Here is a 16239-nt window from a genome sequence, read left to right as displayed (position 1 = left end):
AGGAAAAGGCAGGTGGCATATAGTGATCTGGGGGATTTTTTTGTAGGAAATTGTTGTTGCTGCCTATGTAACTGTAACTTACACTGCAGTTGTTTCAGCATAGAAGGAGAATGCGAAAGGGAAGGTGGCACTAATGTTACATTCAGTATTTTCTACTTAGATCTGGAATCTGAGCTGACCTTGGTGCCTCCAGAGGATGGTAGTGTGCCAGGTGGCATTGCATAACTGTTCATGCAACTGTCAGGCATTCTGTGTGTTTGCAGAGTGTGGCACTGCTGTGGATCTTACATTCAGTCTGACCTTCAGCTGATTGTTCTGGTGTTGTAGTCTTCATTTTGGCAGGCAGTGGGGCTTTTTGATGATGGCCAAGTCCAGAAAGGTCACTGATGTGACAACGGGTATGTGAGTCTCTGAGTCACAGCTAGTAAAGTGACCTTGGACTAAAGCTGGGGATTTTACTCTTGAGAGTTTTGCTTGTAACAAGTCTCTGCAGTAACCAATGTGGTCTCTTGTAATAGAAGTATGTTAATTATCTGAAATAAATATTTAATTTAAGGTTACTTTTAATTTAACACTGAGTTAAACTGGTCAATGTAGATATGTCTCCCCTATGAGGAAAGGCTGACTGATCTGGGTCTGTACAGCCTTGAGAAAAGAAGACTGAGAGGTGATCATAATGTTTATAAATATCTTAAGTGTGGGAGTCAGAGGGATGTGGCCAACCTCTTTCCAGTGGTCTGCAGGGACAGGACAAGTGGAAATGGCCATAAATTTGCACATAGGAAGTTCCACACCAATGTGCAAAGGAACTTCTTCACAGTAAGGGTGATGGAGCACTGGAACAGGCTGCCCAGGGAGGTTGTGGAGTCTCCTTTCTTTGGAGATATTCAAGACCTGCCTGGACACCTACCTGTATAGTGTGCTGTATGGGCCCTGTTTTGCAGGGGGGTTAGAATCCTTTCCAACCCCTACAACTCTGTTTCTGTCTTACAAATGTCTGGTCTAATTACTTTTGAACTAAAGTGTATCTTTCAGAAGACCATCTTTTCCTGTTACATATTGGAAGGGAGTTTCCCAAAGTGGCTCCTGCAGTTAGGCTTATTTCAGTTGCATGTGAGAATTCCTACAGTAAAGACCTCCACATTGTGCACACAGTGTTCTGCTGTTGTCACATGTCTCCAGGAATACATCCTTTGTAGCTGCACTGATGTGCTTTGGGATCGCTTCCCAGACCGATGAAGATCAAATAACTTTCTGTGAGAGGACTTACAAGAACGGCTTGGGAGAGTTACTGGCACCAGATTTAGCTCTTGCCATTGCTACAAAAGTAGTGGAGTTCATTTACAGCGTACATGGATACAAAGCAGCCACTTGTCTAGCTGGTTGTGTAAGCCAGCCTGAGTTTTCAGAGCACCTGCGGATCCAAGTTAGTGACTTTTCTTAGTGTATGACAGAGGGTTAATACAACCAAGGAAAGCTTTTTGTCTGTCCAGTATGGAGTTAACTTGTAATGGTCTCAGCCATTGGCCTGGTTTCTCTAAGGGGTCTGGACAATTGAAGAGCAGCTTTTTGGCAGCTTTGGGTAGGACCCAGAAGTTTCAGATGTGTGGTCAGGTAGATGAAGGTATAGCAGCCTGTTTTTGTTTCTACACAACTTTACTGTGGCTGGCAAATTAGCTAGTATCTGTACTGTATTGTCATACATTAGCCTGAAAGGACTGTCCTTATTTTTAGACTTTCTCTCTTATGAGGCAAATTCAGAAATCTGTAATATCCACAGGATGACTTTTTTTCTTTAAAAGAAAAGGCAACTTCCCATCTGTTGATGAGATAGTAATGAAGTATGTATAGAGTACTGGGCTGTGTTTTTAACAGATGAGGAAAAAAATGCATTAGGCAAATGCTTACGAAAAGAAATAGGACTTAGCACTTCCCTTTATGCTATGAGGTATCTGGGGGGACTGGATGTTCCCAGAGCATGTAATGTACATTAGTAGCGGCAGGAATGTTGCTGCAGAGCTGCAGCATTGGATTTCAGGCAGTGGAAATGTTGAGGGAAAAGGCTTCTGCAAAGAGGGGCTATTTCCGTTTACTTTGTGGAGGATGGTCAGGCACTTCAGCTGTGCTGAGTCAGTGATGTAGTACTTGAACCAGGGTCAGCCTGCTCTGCTCCAGCACCCTTCCTGTAACACTGGTGTGTTCCTTAGCACCCTCAAATACCCAGTAAGAGAGACAAATTCTACAATCAATCCCTTGAATTCCTAAATAAGAAGTGGTTTAGTCATCTTGCAAAGTTTACTGAGGAAGAACTGCACTTAGAATTGCTGTAAGGGAGGTGAGCCATGTATGATGCTGAAGCTAGCAGTTCCTTTAGACAGTGAGCTTTGGAAAGAGACACCTTTCTGTCCTCATTTTGTGTGAGTCATTTGTGCATAACTAGGAGATCTACAATTACTACAGCCTACCTGAATCTAATGGTTCTCCAATGCAGTGTGCATGTAAAGAAGGCAAGTGCTATGCAATGGATTTCCTCAGGAGTGGTGCCCTTGAACGGAACAGTGTCTCTCTGTTACCTTACTGTGCATTATCAGCAGTAGAGATTTCCGTGCTGAGAACTGGTTGGTTGCGTAGTTCTGGCTCTATGTAATTCCTCTGTTATTCCTAATTAGTGCATTTCATTAAAGACATAAGAATATTCTGCTTAGAATAGTGGTCCTATATAACACAATGGAGACTCAGCACTGCATGTGGTGAGGAAGGTTGCAAAGGGACACTCTTGGTAATAAGAATTAAACTGGGGTACAAAAAGACTTGGGATCTCTTTTCAAGGCTTGCTGATTTCTTGCTGAAATAATTAGTTGAATCATAGCTGAAATAATTAATAGCATCAGCCAGAAGGCCTATGAGGTCATGACGCTGTGTGTGTGTGTCCCAGATAACTTCTGAACCTGATGATTGGCTGAAACCAAATTTGATGGAGCTTGTCTTGTTATATGCTAAAGAAAACCTTGAAATGCAGTAGGTGTTCTCAAAGCCTTTGCAATTTTTGTGTTCCTGATGCTGCCTCTTCTGTCTGTGTTATTTATGTATATTGCAGGAGTTCTGTTCAATAAAATGGAGCTCTGGTGTCCTATTAGCAAAGCAACCAACACCTCAAAGCTCCTCTAAAACAATTACACGTGAACATTAAGCCTGGTAAACTTTTCTGTTTAGTATCTCTGTATTGATGGACTGAGAGTTCTCTCATTATTTTTTTTATAGCTCATGATGTGCAATGACAATGAGGCCATAAACCAAAAGCAAATGAAGAGGTACCAGCGGTGCCCATGTAGTGTCCGCTAACCACAGCATGTATCTGGACTGTCTGCTGATTGGTGGCACCACACATTAACATACCTCTGAGGTACAGAACAGCTGACAGGACTAAATCAACATACCAATTGCTTCATGCCAACATGGCTGAGTTTCCCAGCATTCCTCAAGTTGCACCACTGTGCAGTGTTACTCTGTGGGAGCTCCTATGATAAAAGCATTATTGCTTATGAAAAGAAACACAAAGCAGCGTGTAGCTTTCTACTGCATGTTTTGCTCCGGTGTGGGGAAAAAGCTGAACCACTGTTCATGTAGTAGTAGTCCAGGGATGAATAAAACAGCATAATTTGGTAATGCTCTGTTTTGTTTTGTTGGGGTTTTTTTTGGAGATACAGCTGACTTGTTTGTGAACTGAAGCTAGTTTGCCTGAGTCTTAAATCCCAAGAGTATTTTCCTTGTTTATCAGATCTCTCAACTTGAGAACTTCTCTCCTTTTATTTTAGTATTAATAGCATTTGGGTGTCACAGGACATAATGGGGTGCCTGTGGCACGGGGGAAAAGCAGATTATTAAGCAGGGTGAAATGTGGCTCCATTGACCTCTATGAGATGTGGAGCTGGGATTTTGACTCGGAGTGTGAATGGGTCTATCCACACAGGATACTTCTGGGGCTTTATTAAAAGCCTAAGGAATAAGTAGAGTTTTGTATTTTAATACTGAATAGTACTGTTGAAGCAGCATGTTCAGAATTATCTACAGTGGATGTAGGAGGCACTTCAAGGAGACCGTAAGAATGCTAAAGCAAATGATGTATGAACTATGCAAAGAGTGAGAATGATGGCAGGAAATAAATGGAGCTGGAAGGCCTGTGCTGTGTAGATCCCTGAAGACTGTGAGAAAGGTGAAGTCACTGACAGGAGAGCTACTGATCAAATGCCAGGGAGTTCTAACACCCATATGGAATTCTGAAAATGATCAGCCTTAGTTCAGTTACTAAGCCAGCTTCCTCAGTTTTATGGTGGTTGTTTTGCTCTAGCAAAAATTCACATAATTCAGGAAAGCAGCAATAGGGTAAGCTGAACAGTTTGCAGCAGGCTCTTTTCTGGCTTCATCTCTCTATTCAGTTGTGGTTGTTGCTTCACTTTTAATTATTGGATTAACACCAATAACGCTGAAGCCCCCAGGTCTGGTTCCATGTTAAGCCTTTTAAAAGAACAGCTCAGTTGTAAAGTAGTAAGGTTCACTGAAAGAGCTGTAGGCAATCCCAGGAGCAGAGCTTGCTTCCTTCCTTGCAGAAGGTTGTGTGTGTTTTGCTTCTGGCAGAGTTCCTTCCTCTCATCTCCATAACGATGCTTTTGTCATCAATGTTTGTTATTTATTCAAGGCTAGAGAGTACCTGAAGAAAGCCCATGAGATCTCATATTCGGTACTGTAGCTCAGGTATCTCTTAGCAAGTAAAAAAGCTCATACGTATGCATGTCAGTTTGTTGAATTTTAGCAATAGCTATATATAAATTCAGATTCAGCAAACTGGTACAAGTTTTCTCAAAACTCCTATAGCAGAAAACTCATATAGCAGTATAGGACATTCAGCATCCTAACAAATGCTGTCAGTGGAAGTGATGATAAAAGTATGTGATACAACCTTTTGTGAATGAAGGCAAGCTTTCAGGTCCAGCCCACGCATACAGTTGTTTGGAGCGTCATGCAGCTGGCAATTTGGAGTGATTTTTCTTTTTTTTTTTTTTTCCCCTCTTCATTTCTCAACAGATTTTGGATTTGGAAATTTCTACAAGAGTGGCGAGCCCCTGACAACATGGTGTGGAAGCCCACCATATGCAGCCCCAGAGGTCTTTGAAGGACAGCAATATGAAGGTCCCCAGCTGGATATCTGGGTATAGCTATTTCTGTTTATTTTAACAGGATTCGAGTCAACTTTTGGGAAGCTGGAGCAAATACATTGTCTTTGGATTTTCTTAAGCTGCAGACAAGCTGTTCCTCTTCGGATTTATTCCTTGACATAGAAGACACCAGATGAAATAAAAGTTACCTATTCACATTCCTATTAAATGTATGTTGTAGATCTGTGTAAGCACACCAGATGAAAACCTGCACCTCCTGCAAAAGCTCCCTTGTCTGAATGCACGAACCTTGCTGTTTCAGTGCATTTGGTATTTTCTGCATTAAGTGGGAATTGAACCTGTCAGGCTGTAGATTCCTGAGGTTAATGGAACTTGAAGCAACTGAAACACAGAGAGATGGAGAGATGAGGACTGCTTTCTTCTCTGAGCTGCATGTTTCTCAATGTGTCTGTGTTCTACTCAATGGAAGAAGATGGAGGGAGCTACCTGCATTCTTATGCAATTGAAAAGGGACTTAAAAATGAACCGAAGAGGCCTTCTGTACCCTTCCTCTGTTGTCAGCCTACTTTTTCATTTCTATTTTCTTATTCATTTTTTAATTTTAATATTTTGCTACTCTAAAGACATTCGCCTTCTGAAACAACCAGGTGTTACAGTTTGGAAGCCTCTGCTCTGGTATTAGGTTTGCAATGATAACATTACGCACTTCATAATGTAGGCACTGACATCTTTGACAGAGCCTGGTAAACTAACAGTGTACAGAAAGTCACCTTTCAGCTGCTAATTAGAATGATGCTAGTTTCTCTGTTAAAAGAACGCTGTGCTTTTATATACACAGATGCATATATGCTCTTGTCTGTAAATGTTATCACACACGTTCTGTAGATGCCTATTTAAATAAATAGGCTACTGCCTTTCTGATTTTTCAGTAACTGACAAACCTGTAGTAGGTGTCAGTTTTGAATGTCAAAAGTGAATCTCCAAGCTTTGGTAAATATTTCTTTAAGTGCATGTGATCCTTAATCATTAACAGAATAAACCTGCTCACAAAGAGAAGCACGAAAGTTTTATCTTAAATATAAACACATCTGAAATTTATCTTCACTTATCTTCTGAGATGAGTTAAGGATTCTGCATCTCTTTTGCAATATCCAGTCACAGAATAGGTCTGCTGGAAATGCTAAGCTAGCAGGTGGAACTCAGCAATACGTAGTTTAATATTTGGAAAGTTAAGAAAGGAAGTGATTTCTTAAAATACATATTTAATTTTAACATTTCTGTGTACTTAAAAAGCTTTAAGGTAAATGTTAAGTGTTTGGTTTTTTTCTCTTGAGAAATTGAGTGCTGTGACACTCTGCAACTCATGGCATGAGAGTTTGGTGTGGTTATTTCATCTTGTGTGGTACGATATTCTTCTGGTATATGCTGTGGGACTGTTTCCACTAACAGTGCCAATTAACTTGTGTACTTCACAAAATTAGTCTGGCAGTTGGATGAGCCCTTTCCCAGATAGTCTCCTTTTGCTCATTTTACATAATCCCTGTAGCACTGTATGCAGCAGTGCAGAGTCATTAGTTGACGTTCCCCTGGAGATGGCTGTTAATATAAATCACCAGGATGCTTCTTACCCAGGCTTCTGCAAATTGGTAAACGTGAGAGGTTTCTTATTTTGAATGGCTGCTGTTTGAGGTTTGCTTTCATTTGAGCAACATTCAGAGCAATAGTTTCTAATTCTTACCTGAGTTTGGGCTTGCTTTGCAGATATCATTCAATCATCTGCCATGAGCTTCCTACCAGCAGCCAGAGTCCCCAGCATGTTTATATTTCAACTTACCTGCTTATCGGCACAAGTACTAAAAGCCTGGCCACTTGGGGTTAGTTTAGAATTCTGAAGATTGTTAGATCTTGGAACGCTAGCTCCATTTTGTGTGTTTCTCTGGGATGTAATTTACACTTTTTCTGTGACAGGATTTGGCTAACTAAGCTTTGCTTTTTGCCTGAAAAATGAAAGGAATGTTCTCTTTCTTACAGAGCATGGGTGTAGTTCTTTATGTTTTGGTCTGTGGAGCATTACCTTTCGATGGGCCAACCCTCCCCATACTGAGGCAACGAGTTCTGGAAGGAAGGTTCAGGATACCTTATTTTATGTCAGAAGGTAACAGTTTGTCTTCTATTCTTGCTATGCTTGACTTTGATTAAATTCTAGAATAATTTCTGTTGCAGTACAATGAGGATGATGTATCTGCCCACCAGATTACAGTAAAGCAGACTGTTTCTCTTTTTGTTAAGAAACACAAGTAAGCCTGGGTAAGCTGTATGTCTTTGCAATTAGACTGCTACTCTTAGGTAGGCAAACCAACCCATTCTTCCTGCGGATTGTAGCGTGGCTTGCATATGGATAAGGAGAAATTTGAAATACATGCTGAAGGATATCTCATTGTACTGTGATCAGGAATACAGGTATGTAGGGGGTGGGACACATTTGTGTAGCAACTAACTTTCATTCTGTAACACCATAAGCATTTTAATCTGGAAAGAAAATAGGCTGACAGTAATATCACTGTCATTCCTAGATTGCGGATTGGGTATTTGATAGTGTGTGCTGAACAAAAGCAAATAAGTGCACAACCAGTTCATATGGAGAGTTCTGATACTTGTGGCACTCTCGACAGCGTCACAACTGACTGTTAGATCTCTGCCTTACTTAACTGGCCCATCTGCTGGGTCTCACTCTGCCATGTGCCTCTCAGATAAGAACAAATTAGGCCATTTTTGCACAGTTTGATGGTGTCCTTCAGCTTCCATATATTTAAAGGGTCTCAAAGCCTGATTACTTCAAAAGAACTTTCCTGAATCAAATCTCCTTTCAGTATTCTACTCTTTTATGGGATTTTGTTTGTTTCTTTTGAGTGCGTTAAAAAAATTTCAGCCTGTTGTTTAGGTTTCTGTAGTGCAAAACGTCTGGTCCTCCCCTTTTTCATTCTGGTGTTATTTAGTGCATACTACACATGAAAATTGCTGCTACTGTACAGCTAATCTGGTTAGCTCAGGTCTTTGGTTGCTTTTAGCAATGCTATTATTGCATTGCAACAAGTTCTCGGCTTCCTGGGTGCAGTCTGCTGCCTGCTGTGAGCTGTGCTGTGTTTGTGACTTTGCTAACAAAAGCAAAAGTACCTCTTTGCAGGTTGCAGCTGTCACTGTGATGGAGGCATGGACAGGCTGTTTCACTTCCAGCTTTGCGGCTCCCTTTGCTGATCACACGATGTTGCAGGGAGTGAAGCGGGGTGCCTGTTAGCAAAACATGGAAACCAAAAGAGATCAGTGGGAATAAATAGCTAGAAATCTCTCTAAACTATCTGTCATAACTGTCTGAAGCAGCTGGCTCATAGCCTCTCATGGTCAGCTAGAAATGCCAGGGCAGGTTGGTAAGCTTATATTAATTATTTTGTTATATCGACTTCTTATCCTACAAAAACTGTGTTCATCTCTTGTAACCCTCATCTCCCAAAACCCAGCTGAGATCACTGTGATCACTGCATAGTCCAAAACACAGTGGTTGGAAAGCAGCAATGCCCTGGTGTATTCAGAATCACTGTGGTGCCTAAATCACTAACTGTGCTTTGATCCTGAAATTAAAACAGGTGAAACTGTTCTTTGCCATTGGCTACTATTCACAATCACAGAGGCATTTGTTTTTGTGACAAATGGGGTAAAAATCTTTACAATAATGATAATCGGTTTAATAATAACGCTCACTGTTGCCAGCCTCTTGTTCCACGAGCGTGGACAAGCTATTTCAAAATGCTGGAGGAGGATGCTTGTTCCCCCACATACTTCAAAGAGGTTTTTGAAGCTTTATCAGTTAATGTTGGCACTCTACTTAGGACAGCACAAGCAGCTTCAAAGGGTTATTGCATGTTGCCATGCCCCTTGTGTAGGAGCTGTGTAGATGTGATGGCACTATGCTTTAAAGAAGCTGGGTCTTTTTTTTTTTTTTTTCCCTGAGTGTGACTTTTAGTTTTGTTTTGAAAGATTGTTGTAGCCCTTGGGAAATGTTTTTAGCACAGAAGTCAGGTAGAAGTGAGGCAGCTTCCTGTTGTCGCACTTTGTTGCTAGGTGTCAGGTGAACATGTGCAAACAGTGAGCAGGCTGGTAATGTGTTTTTCTCCTCAACAGAGTGTGAGCATCTGATTAGAAGGATGCTGGTCCTAGACCCATCCAAACGGTTAACAATTGCTCAGATAAAGGAACACAAGTGGATGCTGATAGAAGTTCCTGCCCAGAGATCCATTCCTTATGCTCTGGGACAAGAGAACCAGCCTCCCATTGGAGAGTATAATGAACAAGTTCTGCGGCTAATGCACAGCCTTGGAATAGACCAACAGAAGACTATTGAGGTAAACCAAACTTGAGCAGTTCTCCCTGGAGGGAGTGGGAGGTCATAGGAGTACTAAGCATTTAACAGGTTTCTTTCCCTCCGATCCCAACTCATGCTTCTTACCAAATGAAAATAGTAAGACTCTTTGGAGTTAACACAGTCATTTCCTTTTACAGTGTTTAATGCTTTTAACCATTACAGAGGCTGCACTTGAGTATTTCCTGCCAAAGGAGGCTTCTCTGCATTGTGGAGGCTTGGCTCCTGTTGCTTCTAGTGATTTGGGACAGCCAAATACATTCAGGAGGTCACTGAGCTCAGTCACTCCTCTATTTTCAAATTTCGGGAGGCTCTGGACAGCTCCTGAATGTTAGCTACAGGCACTGCTGCATTTTGGAACACCATGATCACTTGTGACTTACAAGGGCCCCTATATTAAAGCTGATGCTTTCCTTTGCTCAGCACCTTGATTTAAAACTTTCTCAACTCAACAATGTTTACATACTGTAAAGCCTTCTTCAGTATCTTTTTTTTTTTTCCCTGAGGTGGCAATTCTTTCTTCTTGATCTCGCAGAACATAAAAATAACCCATATTTGACTGCACACAAACTCTTACACTTTTCTTTTTCAGTCTCTGCAGAACAAGAGTTATAACCACTTTGCTGCTATCTATTACTTGTTAGTGGAAAGACTCAAATCTCATCGAAGCAGCTTCCCTGTGGAGCAGAGACTTGATGCTCGCCAGCGCCGCCCAAGCACCATTGCTGAGCAGACAGTAGCCAAGGTGAGGTCTCTTTCTGGGCAGATGTGGAAGCTGACTGACATCATTCTGAGGCTCACGATGCAATAGTAGTTTAAGCTTTAAACAGTTATTCAAGTGCTCTAACCTTAGGTTCCCATTTATTCCCTCTGTGCTTTTTGTTTCACTCTTAACATTCCTTTTGGGCAGCACTTATTTGGCAGTATGGTTAAAGGGAAAGTATTGTGTTTGTGCTTCAAAGTGAGATGCTTCCATTTTTGAGAATTTAAAAACTTGCTTGGAAATCAAGGGTTAAAGTCTTGGAGAAATGCAAACTATGGAGACTGTACAATGGCTGGAGTATCTTTAATGTGGACCACAAATAAGCCATTGAATTTATGGAGAGCTTTGCTGGCATGGGGGCTAAAGCATGAACACTCAGTGCTTTTGAACACAGTCAGTCAAAAAAGACCTGTTGAAAATGAAGTTACTTTCTCACCTGCTGTTCTCTAGCTAAGCTTTCTGTCTCCCCTGAAGTACAGTAAATAATTGTAAAGATGTACCGAAAGATTGTAAAATTGTACCCAAGAGAAAAGAGCATCAATCTGTCAGGTTAAGAAACCAATTCATTGTGGTATTATGTAGCAAATATGAGTATTACTGTCATGAGACTCTTAGTTGCTCAAGACTTAAATATGTTCCTAAATAATGTCATTTCTGCTAAAGCTTGTGCAGTTTATTCTTTGCAGCAAGATCTCTCAGCATGGCTACAAAACCTCTGGGCATAAACCGTGGAGCCAATAGGACAACTAATTGATTTAAGTCTTAACAATGCAGTGTGTATTTTAGCAGCAAATCTGTGTGCTCCCTATATCTGGTGCCAGCCCATCCATTGCAAATGGCTGTCCACTTAGCATCTCTTCTAATTATACTGACTGATGCAGCACAGGCTCTGCAGCTATTCAGTCTGCTTTTTCCCTGGTGATGTTCTTCAGAAAAAAAGGTCATGCAGAGTTTATTGTGTCATACTCCAATAATACTCAGATTATTCTTTTTAACATGTTCTTTTGTTTCATTAAGATACACAGACACTGTAGAGCTTTTGATTTCTATTAATGCATAACTGGCAACATGAAAGACTTGGCCTAAGATGACTCAGATTATTGTGATTTCAAGTAAATACACTCTCAATTTTATGGCCTCCTAGGTGTACTGTACCGCTGCTGTATGGAACAAGTACCTGGGCTCCGATTCAAGGAGAAATCGCAACCAAGCCGTTCCTTTTTTCACACAAGGCAGCAACACATTCTTTGTTTTTAGATTCTGTTGAAATCAAAGCCAAATTGCTTCAACTATGAAAACTTAAGTCTAGGCATAATTGGGCTGACAAAGATCAAAACCAGCTATGTTCTTATATGGTAGATCTAATGAAAGAAAGACACAATATTCAAAGGCAGATTATTAATTATAAGATGTATTGAAAGTCAGTGAAGACAGATGAGTAAGGAGGAAGAGAGAAGCTCCCAGGAGGTAGTTCATAATTGTACTATGTCTGAGTTTTCTGTACTCTATAGCCACTACTACTGCTTTTTCTCAGGACTGCAAACAATTATGCAGTTATCTTAATGACATAATTTGTTTTCACACATGGTGGCACCACAGGCTTCAGTATAAGACTGCATGTTTTATTTTGGATAGAAAAGTTGTGCGTGTCCTGCATGTCAGGAAAACAATGGTTTTCCATGGTTGTTAATCTTATTTGCCTAATATTGCCACACTTGCCTCCTATGAGGCACACCTCTCCCTTCAGCAGTCCTCGTTCTGCTCTATTCTTTCTTATTGTTTGTTCAATAAGAATCAGTGCATATCAGAAACCAGCTCTGACCCTCTTGGTAATATTTAGGGTGTTATAAATATGCTATAACTCCTTTTTATATGTATGCCGTATGCTGGAGGGCACTAAAAAGTCCCAAACAATTTCCTCACTGCTATGAAGTACTCAGCTTCAATAAGTAGTTAGCATAATGACACTTTTTTTTTTTTTTTAACAAATTTAAGAATGTAATACATCAAGAATGAGGAAATGGATTTGGAGGTGGGCTGGTTATTGGAGGTGGGCTGGGTATTGTTTATTTTTAATTTGTGACTTTGTAGGTTGCTTTCTGCCTGAAGCTGCTCAGATTTTGGAGTTCTTTCATCTCTTTTAGGCAGAAGCTGTGGTGCCATCAGTGAACTTGCGCTCACAAAACACGAGATTGCTGCAGTCCCCGGGACTTCCCCCCACCTCAGGAGCAGAAGCCTTTTCATTTCCTCCATCCAACTGCCAGACAGACACAGCATTCATGGAAGAAGAAAGAGTCAACACACCAAAGGTGCACCTTAGCTTCACCTTTTGTGCTGTTGTGCCTAAAGTCAGTAAGACTAAAAAAACATGGTTGCCTTTTAAATTAACTGCCTTGCACTTTGTACAACTCGGTGAGGCTCAGGGGCTGCTCCTCCAGGCTGGCAGCCCTTCCTGCTAGCACACTGCTCATCATCCAACTAGGGGCTTGACTCTGCACTCCCTGCACACTCTTTGTGCTGAAAATCTAGAGTGACCCACACTCAGCTACTTACCAAAAGTTCAGACAAATGAGGACAGGAGGGTATACTGAAATTTTAATTGTAAGTTTCCATTGCCTGCTAAAGCTATTAATGACTTTTAGGTGTAGTATTTTATCTGCCAACTTCATAATAAGCTATCCAAAGGAGTTGCATATTATTAGTTTCTGTTAAATAGTAAATAGCTGCAGGACCTCCAGTCTGTCACAGCCTATTAGAGCTGCAGCATCTCAAGTAGGTTGTAGGGCTCTCAGCTGGGCCATTCCTGTAACGGGGAATGCCTGTAAATCCTTCTCTAAAGACCAAGAGAACTGCAGTCCCATCTAATGGGTTTTGCTTTCTGTAATCAGACTCAGAGACTCTGTGTGCTTCCCGCACCTCCACAGTTAACAGATAAAACTGACTCAACTAATGGGCTGTGTCAGCTCTGCAGCTCCAGAAATGTAAGGCTACAGCTTAGCTCTGAAGGGAACCACAGTGTGATGCATTTTGCCATCCAGCTTTGAGTTCTGTCACAGTACTTTGCAGGGTAGCGAAGAATAAGTGACATGCATGAGGCTGGCAGCATGGGTACAACACAGCAGCTTCTGTGAAGATGAGAAATGGTTCAGAAGAACTCTTATTTGTTAAGTGTGTTATTATTCCTGTGAAACTTCTGGTGTTCTCCCTCCCATGACATCACGTTATAACTTTAATTTTAGCACTAAACATTTTTCCTGTTAGCAGCCAGGGTTCTGATCTCAGGTTTGTCATTTTTAAGGGTTAGTTACTGAGAGTGTGGCCCTGGTTCTCATTGCTGTTTTAATTAACTCCACACATGGATCCTTACAGCCTGGAAAGCAAAAAGTAGTTTAAAGAGATTCGGAAATTAGCATTTCAAACTTTATTTTCTATGCCCCACTGCTTTGGTAGATCCTGTCTGTCCAGAGTGAAATCAATAAATGGTGATGACAGTGAAGTGTCAAATCACAATTGGCTTAGGAATATTTCAGTGCAGTCTGTGAAAACTTCCAAGCAATCGTCTGTGTGCCATAGTAAACTGCAAAGAACTGACAGTCCACACGCTCTCCTTTTCTATTCCGGTAGTTCACTAAATATTCTTTCCAGTGCTCCTGCTGCCAGATCAGTAGCAGGCTTTTGAGTGGGGAAAGTCACAAACGGAAAGTGTGCAAGGAATTAGGCTTAAGAATGTCAGCCACTGTTTAAAATAGATGTAGCAGATGCAGAATCATTATTATACTGAAGCTCAAATTAGTGAAAGCATTTCTCAGTACTGTTTCAAATATTTTCCTGGAGTAACTGCAGTATAGTCTGCTACTGGGATCATCTGTTAACAGCTACTGTTAATGAGTTTTCCAAGAACATGCGGTTTTCAAAATACCAGGGAACTCTGAATACAGTTTAGCAGTCTTTTGTAACATCACCTACAGCAGTGTAGCTTTATGTTAAACAAATGTGTTGTTTCATTCATATTTTGCTCAATAATCAAGTGTCAACTGCTTGACAAAGCAGTAGCACTTGTGCTGCAGGACACTACTCAGAGCTTCTAGTGTATTACAGAATGCCAACACTATAACATGGGTCTTATGTAGTCCTCAGCTCTCAAGTAATTACATATGGAATTAATTAAGGTACAAAAGTGTTCAAGACCAAGTCGCTGAAAGTATTAAAAAAAAAAAAAGTAAATACAGAAACATAGTTTTAGGAGCATTTCAGATTGGAAAGGTCCAATATTTGAGTTTGGAAAGAGTGCTAACTTCAAACCAGATGTTGCTCAGAGGTTTATCAAGCTGTGTGAATTCAAGAAGAGGGCTGCACAGATTCTCTGTGGAACAGCAGTACAAGTCCAATGGACTTCTGCTGGAAGAAGTGCATTTACTGAATCATTCCTGAACACACCTCTGTAGCTCTGTAAGAACACCAGTTAATTAAATACAAGAAAACTATTTATTTCATAATCCTTATTTGATAACAATTCTTATTTACACAAGAAAGGCCCCAGGGAACTCAGTGCTGTGGAAATTCAGACTTACAGAGCCAATACTAAGGGAATGGAATTGGTGCTACCACCTAGGAGATTTGTTTCATACAACTCTTCAGCAAATCTTACTTAACTCAGTGGGTTCTAGGGAAGCTGCCTTCAGCCTCCATGATAGGCAGAGATTTCTTGCACTTCAGCATGCTGCTGTGCGCAAGTAATGGACAGCTGTCTGTTCCATGTGGTGTTTAGGTAGATGGCTGCCTGCTAGATCCTGTGCCTCCCATGGTGATTCGGAAGGGATGCCAGTCACTGCCAACTAGCATGATGGAAACTTCAATCGATGAAGGAATAGAGACAGAAGGTGAGGCAGAGGATGACCCTGCACAGGCATTTGCAGCTCTGCAGGTGGCTCGCAGTGGGAAGCGGCGTCACACCCTGGCTGAAGTCACCGACCAACTAGTGATGGTGCCAGGCACAGGTATGGGGCTTATACACACGCCTCAAGCATGAGATGAGTTTCACACAGCCCCCAGCCTGCTGAGCAGGCAGTATGAAGTCAGAGCAGCAATCAAATAGTTAGCTGTGGTCATTACCCTTAGCAATGGGTGAGGTCCTGTAAGTTTGCTTGTTCTGCTGTCACATAACTGAATGTCCCCAAACCCTTCATCCCCTAAAGATGTGCTGGGAAGGGGGAGGGGGAGGGAACAGGGGCACAGAAAAAACCCAGATTCTTGTGTACTGCACAGTCAGCAAGGTGACAGAGCCTTTCAGCTCAAGCTGTGTTCTCATCAGGATCCCCCATAAGAACACTGACTGCTCTCAACAAGCCACTGAACATCACCCGTATGGTATCTTATTGCTGCAATCATGTAAAAACCAGGAGTAGGAAAACATTCCAGCACCGCATGTCTTATACTATGATTACTTGCTTTTTTTTGTCTCATTTTCTCCAATGGAAGAAATGGCAGGGATAGCTTGAGCCCATGGTGCTTCCTAATTACTGCTTCACTTTCCTTCTATTTTGTCTTTTGGCTCTTGACACAGGGAAGGTCTACTCTCTGGATGAGAACTCCTCACTGCGCAGCAGCATAGAGTCAGAGTACGACGTGGGGTCAGCACAAAGAAATGTAGGCCTGCTGGGGGATGCCCCGCCACTGAAGGATGTGGTGCCACTGGCAGCACCCTTCCTGGGGCTACGGCCTGCCAACCCTGCCATGCAGGCCCTTGCCTCCCAGAAGCGTGAGGCCCACAACCGCTCCCCTGTCAGCTTCCGGGAGGGGCGCAGAGCATCTGACACCTCCCTCACACAAGGTAACGATGAGGCCCTAAACTTCCTGCATTCCTACAGTGCTGTAGCTGCACCACAGCT

General features: G+C 41.7%; 1 protein-coding gene across 2 annotated transcripts in view; it reads left to right on the top strand.

Annotated features, from left to right (window-relative positions):
- Positions 1-16239, top strand: part of SIK2 (salt inducible kinase 2) — a 38413-nt gene that overhangs the window by 17877 nt on the left and 4297 nt on the right. For both annotated transcript variants that reach the window (XM_065738600.1, XM_065738599.1), the window contains exons 5-11: positions 5083-5207; positions 7206-7329; positions 9351-9571; positions 10181-10333; positions 12496-12660; positions 15120-15348; positions 15915-16181. In XM_065738600.1, the coding sequence (XP_065594672.1) occupies positions 5083-5207; positions 7206-7329; positions 9351-9571; positions 10181-10333; positions 12496-12660; positions 15120-15348; positions 15915-16181 (1284 nt within the window). The remainder of the gene's footprint in view (positions 1-5082; positions 5208-7205; positions 7330-9350; positions 9572-10180; positions 10334-12495; positions 12661-15119; positions 15349-15914; positions 16182-16239) is intronic.

The sequence above is a fragment of the Cyrtonyx montezumae genome, unplaced genomic scaffold, assembly GCF_038088225.1.
Source record: "Cyrtonyx montezumae isolate F1298 unplaced genomic scaffold, pur_monq_1.0 scaffold_22, whole genome shotgun sequence".
Classification (NCBI taxonomy): domain Eukaryota; kingdom Metazoa; phylum Chordata; class Aves; order Galliformes; family Odontophoridae; genus Cyrtonyx; species Cyrtonyx montezumae.
The sequence above is the reverse complement of the archived record's forward strand: the minus strand, read 5'-3'. Positions and strand labels throughout refer to the sequence as shown.